This window comes from Coturnix japonica, unplaced genomic scaffold (genome assembly GCF_001577835.2).
Source record: "Coturnix japonica isolate 7356 unplaced genomic scaffold, Coturnix japonica 2.1 chrUnrandom672, whole genome shotgun sequence".
Taxonomy (NCBI): Eukaryota; Metazoa; Chordata; class Aves; order Galliformes; family Phasianidae; genus Coturnix; species Coturnix japonica.
In genome coordinates this window covers 10,587-17,708 of record NW_015440036.1, presented here as the reverse complement: position 1 = coordinate 17,708, position 7,122 = coordinate 10,587, and the positions used below count along the sequence as shown (strand labels likewise).

Here is a 7,122-nt window from a genome sequence, read left to right as displayed (position 1 = left end):
CCCTCCAGGACCCCCACAGCAGCCCCATTTCCCTTTAGGACCCCCACAGAGCAGCCCCCATTTCCCTTCAGGACCCCCACAGCAGCCCCTATTTCCCTTCAGGACCCCCACAGCAGCCCCCATTTCCCTTCAGGACCCCCAATTCCCTTACAGGACCCCCCCAGCAGCCCCCATTTCCCTCCAGGACCGCCCCATCTGCCCTCAGCCCCCTCCGGTTTCCCTTTAGACCCCCCAAGCTGCCCCCAGGACCCCCGGAGGAGTCGGCCCCACTGACCATGGGGTGAATAGACCCTCAGGTTGATGGGGACGGGGGAGATGCCCTTGTTGGTGCCCGTCACCCGGTCGGTCTCAGCTTCGATCTCCTGCCGAACCTCATCGAAATCCGTGAATTTCTTAGATTTGCAGTGCAAGAATTCGGCATATTCTGAAATAATGGGGAGAAAAAGGGTGTTATAAGGGATGGGTCCGGATCTGAGCTGGGCTGGGGGAACCTCGGTGCTATGGGGCAGGGGGAGATGGGAGTGGGGCAGCTGTAATGGGGGGGGGTCAGTTCAGAGCCCACCCCTCAGTCATGGAGTGGGGTAAGGATCTAAAGACTGAAAGGGCCCCAAATAAACCCCAAATGGGGGGGGGAGAGACCCCAAAAGGGGGGAAAGTGACCCTAAATGAGGGGGAGGAGACCCCAAAGGGGGGAAAGTGACCCTAAAAGAGGGGGAAGTGACCCTAAAAGGGGAGAAAGTGACCCCAAATTGAGGGGATGGGGGGGGAAGTGACCCCAAATGGGGGGAAGTGACCCTAAAAGGGAATAAAGTGGCCCTAAAAGGGAATAAAGTGGCCCTAAAAGGGGGTAAAGTGGCCCTAAAAGGGGGTAAAGTGGCCCCAAAAGGGGGAGATAGGGGGGAAAGTGACCCCAAATGGGGGGAAAAGACCCTAAAAGGAGGGGATGGGAGGGAAAGTGACCCCAAAAGGGGAGGAAAATGACTCCAAATTAAGGGGATGGGGGGGGGAAATGATCCCAAATGGGGGCAGAAATGACCAAACCCACCCTGCCCTCCCCATTCCCATGCTGAAGGGTCAGACCCCATTTCCCATACTGAAGGATCAGACCCCATTCCCAGGCCAAAGGGTCAGACCCCATAGGGGTCCAGCATGTGGGGCTGACAGCACTGGGCTGCCCCATAGAGGGTCCGCCCATAGAGGGGCCGCCCATAGAGGGGCTGCCCATAGAGGGGCTGCCCATAGGGGGGCTGCCCATAGGGGGGCTGCCCATAGAGGGTCCACCCATAGAGGATCTGCCCCATAGGGGGGCTGCCCATAGAGGGGCCGCCCATAGAGGGGCTGCCCATAGAGGGGCTGCCCATAGAGGGGCTGCCCATAGAGGGGCTGCCCATAGAGGGGCTGCCCATAGAGGGGCTGCCCCATAGAGGGTCTGCCCCATAGAGGGTCCACCCATAGAGGGTCTCCCCATAGAGGGGCTGCCCATAGAGGGGCTGCCCCATAGAGGGTCTCCCCATAGAGGGTCCGCCCATAGTGGTCCCGTACCTGTCTTGGAGAAGATGAGCTGCAGGATGAGCGGCCGCCGGGTGACGATCCCGGAACCACGGGGCAGGAAATCGCTGCGGGGATGGAAGGAACAGGGACGGCTTTAGCAGGAGGAACGGAACCCGGACACCGACCCCAAACACCGACCCCAAACACCGACCCCAAACACCGACCCCAAACACCGACCCCAAACACCGACCCCAAGCACGCAATACTTAATGCTCGGCTCTGTCCTGACCCACTGCACTGCTGCCTATGAGAGATGAGGAAGAGACCATGGTGGTACAGCACACAGTGCAGCCCAGTGCAGCCCAGTGCAGCCCAGTGCAGCACCCAGTACAGCACCCAGTGCAGCACCCAGTGCAGCACAGCACCCAGCACAGCTCAATACAGCACCCAGTGCAGCACATAATGCAGCCCAGCACAGCACCCAAGTCAGAATAGCACCCAGCACTGCCTGGCATGGCACCCAGTGCAGTACAGCACCCAGCACAGCCTGGCACAGCACAGCACCCAGTACAGCACCCAGTGCAGCACCCAGCACAGCACCCAGTCAGAATAGCACCCAGCAGTGCCTGGCACAGCACCCAGTGCAGCACCCAGCACGGCACCCAGTGCAGCACAGCACCCAGCAGTGCCTGGCACAGCACAGCACCCAGTGCAGCACCCAGCACTGCCCAGCATGGCACCCAGTGCAGCACAGCACCCAGCACTGCCCGGCACAGCACAGCACATAGTGCAGCCCGGCACAGCACCCAGTGCAGCACCCAGCACAGCACAGCACAACACCCAGTGCAGCACCCAGTCAGAATAGCACCCAGCAGTGCCTGGCACAGCACAGCACCCAGTGCAGCCCAGCCTAGCACAGCATCCAGTGCCCACTGAGCACCCATAGGGCACCCATAGGGCACCCATTGAGCACCCATTGAGTCAGCCCATAGGGCAGCCATAGGGCAGCATGAGCGGCACCAAGGGCAGACCCATTGGAGCACGCCATAGGGCAATCCAATTGAGCACCCATTGAGCCCGCCATAGGGCACCATAGGCACCCATTGAGCACCCATTGAGCGACCATTAGGGCACCCATTGAGCACCCATAGGGCATGCCATTGAGCACCCATTGCAGCCCCATAGGGCAACCCATAGGTGCACCCATTGATGCACCATTGAGCACCCATAGGGCACCACATTGAGCACGCCATAGGGCACCCATTGAGTCATCATATGGGCACCCATTGAGAATCACGTGACAACCCTAGCGAAACCCTTTGAGGAACCATTGAGCTGCACTCATAGGCACCTATTTGAGCACCCATTGAGCACCATAGGGCACCCATAGGGCACCCATTGGCCTCCCAACCGTATATCCCCATCCACCCCCACCCCAACTCCATTTCCCCCCCTCTAATTTCCTCTGGCTGCACACACAGACCCAGCTCGTATACATGGATCGTTAACGACAGCTCAATTCAGCCACAGCTCAATTAGCACCAGCTCAATTAGTGCAGCTCATTTAGCAGTGCTGAGCCCATCCCCCAACCCAGCAGCACATCGGGGTCACCCATCCATATCCCTATCTTAACATCCCACACCCATCCCATACCCCACATCCATACCCATAACCCATCCATATCCTATATCCCATAACCCACATATCTTTACATCCAATATCCCATCCCATACCATAACCCATCCCATAATGTCCCCCAGATCCCTATCATCCCATTACCCCAGTTAGTTCTCTTGTATATATTCCCATCCATATCAGTCATATCCCATCCCTACCCATACCCTACCCATATCCATCCCTACCCATATCCCATCCACATCCCATCCTACCCCATTCCATTTCCTCCCCATGTATCCACACCCTCCCTATATCCCGTCGCCATTCCATAATGCCACTCCCCCCATCCCCTACCCCATATCCCATCCCATATCCCATCCCCTATCCCATATCCCACCCCCTATCCCATCCCATATCCCACATCCCATACCCCATATCCCATATCCGATCCCATATCCCATATCCCATCCCACACCCCATATCACATCCCATATCCCATACCCCATACCCTATCCCATATCCCATCCCATACCCCATATCCCATCCCCTATCCCATATCCCATCCTATGTCCCATATCCCATCCCCTACCCCATACCCCATCCCCTATCCCATATTCCCTACCCCATACCCTATAACCCATCCCATACCCCACACCCCATATCCCATAAGGGCTAATTAACTCTGCAATCAGCAGCTCCTCGTTATCCCCACCCTATGGGTGTGTGTCCCATTGTGTGCCACTGCAATGATGTCACATCCATGTGACCGAGGACATCCTGCATGTAATTAGCTGCTAATTAACCACGGGATGTAATTAGGATCAGGGCTGGGATGGGGGAGCACTGAGAGCAAAGGGGGCAATTAGAGCCTCTATGGGGGGGGGTGAAGTCTGAAATGGCCCCAAATAACCCCAAAATGGGGGGGAGAGAACCCGAAAGGGGGAAATGGCCCCAAAAGGGGAGAAAATGGCCCTAAAAGGGGAGAAAATGGCCCCAAAATGGGGGAAAGTGACCCCATAGGTGGGAAAGTGACCCCAAATGGGGGTAAAATGACCCCAAAAGGGGGGAAAGTGACCCCAAAAGGGGGTAAAATGACCCCAAAAGGGGGTAAAATGACCCCAAATGGGGGGAAAATGGCCCCAAAAGGGGGGAAAGTGACCCCAAATGGGGGTAAAATGGCCCCAAATTGAGGGGATGGGGTAAAAATGACCCCAAATGGGGATAAAATGATCCCAAAAGGGGGGAAAATGGCCCCAAAAGGGGGGAAAGTGACCCCAAATGGGGGGAAAGTGACCCCAAATGGGGGTAAAATGACCCCAAAAGGGGGGAAAATGGCCCCAAAAGGGGGGAAAATGGCCCCAAAAGGGGGGAAAGTGGCCCCAAATTGAGGGGATGGGGTAAAAACGACCCCAAATGGGGATAAAATGATCCCAAATGGGGGTAAAATGACCCTAAAAGGGGGGAAAATGNTGGGGTAAAAACGACCCCAAATGGGGATAAAATGATCCCAAATGGGGGTAAAATGACCCTAAAAGGGGGGAAAATGGCCCCAAAAGGGGGGAAAACGGCCCCAAAAGGGGGGAAAGTGACCCCAAATGGGGGTAAAATGACCCCAAAAGGGAGGAAAGTGACTCCAAAAGGGGGGAAAATGGCCCCAAATGGGGGGAAAATGGCCCCCAAAGGGGGGAAAATGGCCCCAAATGGGGGGAGAATGGCCCCAAAAGGGGAGAAAATGGCCCCAAAAGGGGGGAAAGTGACCCCAAATTGAGGGGATGGGGTAAAAATGATCCCAAATGGGGGCAAAAATGATCCCAAATGGGGGTAAAATGACCCCAAATGGGGGTAAAATGACCCTAAATGGAGGCAAAAATGATCCCAATGTGGGGGGATAGGGGCAAAATGACCCCAAAACGTGAGGAAAAGGGGGGCATTTACCCCAAAATGTGAGGGAAAAAGTGGGTTTTGACCCCAAAATGTGAGGAAAAAGGGATCATTAACCACAAAATATGAGGAAAAAAGTGGTTTTTGACCCCAAAAACATGAGGAAAAAGTGGTTTTTGACCCCAAAACATGAGGATAAAGCAGCTCTTAACCCCAACATATGAGGTAAAAAGTGATTATTAACCCCAAAATATGAGGAAAAAGTGGATTTTTACCCCAAAATATGAGGATAAAGTGGTTATTGACCACAGAATATGAAGGAAAAAGTGGTTATTAACCCCAAAATACAAGGAAAAAGTGGATTTTAACCTCAAAATATGAGGAGAAAAGTAGTTATTGACCCTAAAATATGAGGAAAAAGGGATCATTAACCCTAAAATGTGAAGGAAAAAGTGGTTTTTGACCCCAAAATATGAGGTAAAAAGTGGTCATGAACCCCCAAAAGTGGTCATTAAGCCCAAAATATGAAGAAAAAGCAGTTCTTAACCCCAAAATATGAGGTAAAAAGTGGTTTTTAACCCCAAAGTATGAGGGAAAAGGGATCATTAAACCTAATATATGAGGTAAAAATGGATCATTAACCCCAAAATATGAGGAAAAAGTGGATTTAGACCCCAAATGTGAGGTAAAAAGTGGTTTTTGACCCCAAAATATGAGGTAAAAAGTGTTTTTTACCCCCAAAATATGAGGTAAAAAGTGGTTATTGACCCCAAAACGTGAGGAAAAAGCTGTTTTTAACCCCAAAATATAAGAGAAAAGTGGTCATTAAACCTAAAATATGTGGGAGAAAGTGGTTTTTACCCCCAAACCATGAGGAAATAGTGGTTTTTGACCCCAAAATATAAGGAAAAGGTGATTTTAACCCCAAAATATGAGGTAAAAAGTGGTTTTTTACCCCAAAATATGAGGAAAAAGTGGGTTTTGACCCCAAAATATGAGGAAAAAAGTGTTTTTTACCCCAAACCATGAGGTAAAAAGTGGTTATTTGCCCCAAAATATGAGGTAAAAAGTGGATTTTGACCCCAAAACATGAGGTAAAAGTGGCTCTTTACCCCAAACCATGAGGAAAAACTGGATTTTAACCCCAAAACATGAGGAAAAAGTGGTTATTTGCCCCCAAAATATGAGGGAAAAAGTAGTTATTAACCCCAAAACGTGAGGTAAAAGTGGCTCTTAACCCCAAAATATGAGGAAAAAGTGGTCATTAAACCTCAAATATGTGGGATTTTTTCCCCTCGATATTCTGGGGTTAAGAGCCATCTTTTAGCCCTCACGTTTTTGTGGGCTCAAAAAACACTACTTTACATTGGCCTTCATTATTGCTGGGGTTGAATAACCACTGCGTTTTTCCGCCTCATACCATGTTGGTTCGGGGGTGAAATTGAACTCCGTGAACTTTTTACCTGTTCATACTTTTGGCGCGTTAAGGGGAACCGTCACTTTTTCCCTCATCATATAATAGTGGTGGGTCTAAAAACCCTTCACTTTTCCTCATATTTTTGGGTGTTAACTTATCCACTTTTAGCCCTCAGCTATCTTTGCGGGATTACTTCTACAACCCACGAGTTTTTGTCTCTCTCACATCGAGCCTCGGTCCTGTGGTTAACCAGCAGCCTGACTCTCTTGTTGTTCCTAACGTTTTTGGGATCAATACCACTTTTTTACCTCATATTTTGGGGTAAAAGAGCCACTGTGTGCCACCTCATGGTTTTGGGTCAATAACCCCGACTTTTTTCTATCCGTCATATTTGGTGCTTAAGAGTTGCTTTTTCTTCAAAACATTCGTTTGTCAAATAACCACTTTTTTTTCTACTTCCACTATTTTCTATCTGGGCGGTCAAAAACCCCAGCGTATTGTTCCTCTGTTAGGGCCCTCATATTTGGCGTGCGTTCATAATCACTTTTTACCCGGGCATCCATAATTTTGGGGCTGAAAAACCACTATTTCCTCAATGGGTTTGGGGTTAAAAACATAACTTTTTCCTCCAATATCCACCCTTTTCATATTTTAGGTTTAAATGACCACTTTTCCTCATATTTTGGGGCTTCAAAACCGTAATTTGTTTATCTCC

General features: G+C 51.0%; 1 protein-coding gene across 1 annotated transcript in view; it reads right to left on the bottom strand.

Moving 5' to 3' along the window:
* Positions 1-7,122, bottom strand: part of LOC107307556 (dynamin-2-like) — a gene marked incomplete at its 3' end in the record, with an annotated part of 28,186 nt that overhangs the window by 15,609 nt on the left and 5,455 nt on the right. Inside the window, exons 2-3 of the mRNA XM_015851072.2 lie at positions 1,543-1,616; positions 275-424 (exon numbers count right to left, since the gene is read on the bottom strand). Of these exons, the coding sequence (XP_015706558.1) occupies positions 275-424; positions 1,543-1,616 (224 nt within the window). The remainder of the gene's footprint in view (positions 1-274; positions 425-1,542; positions 1,617-7,122) is intronic.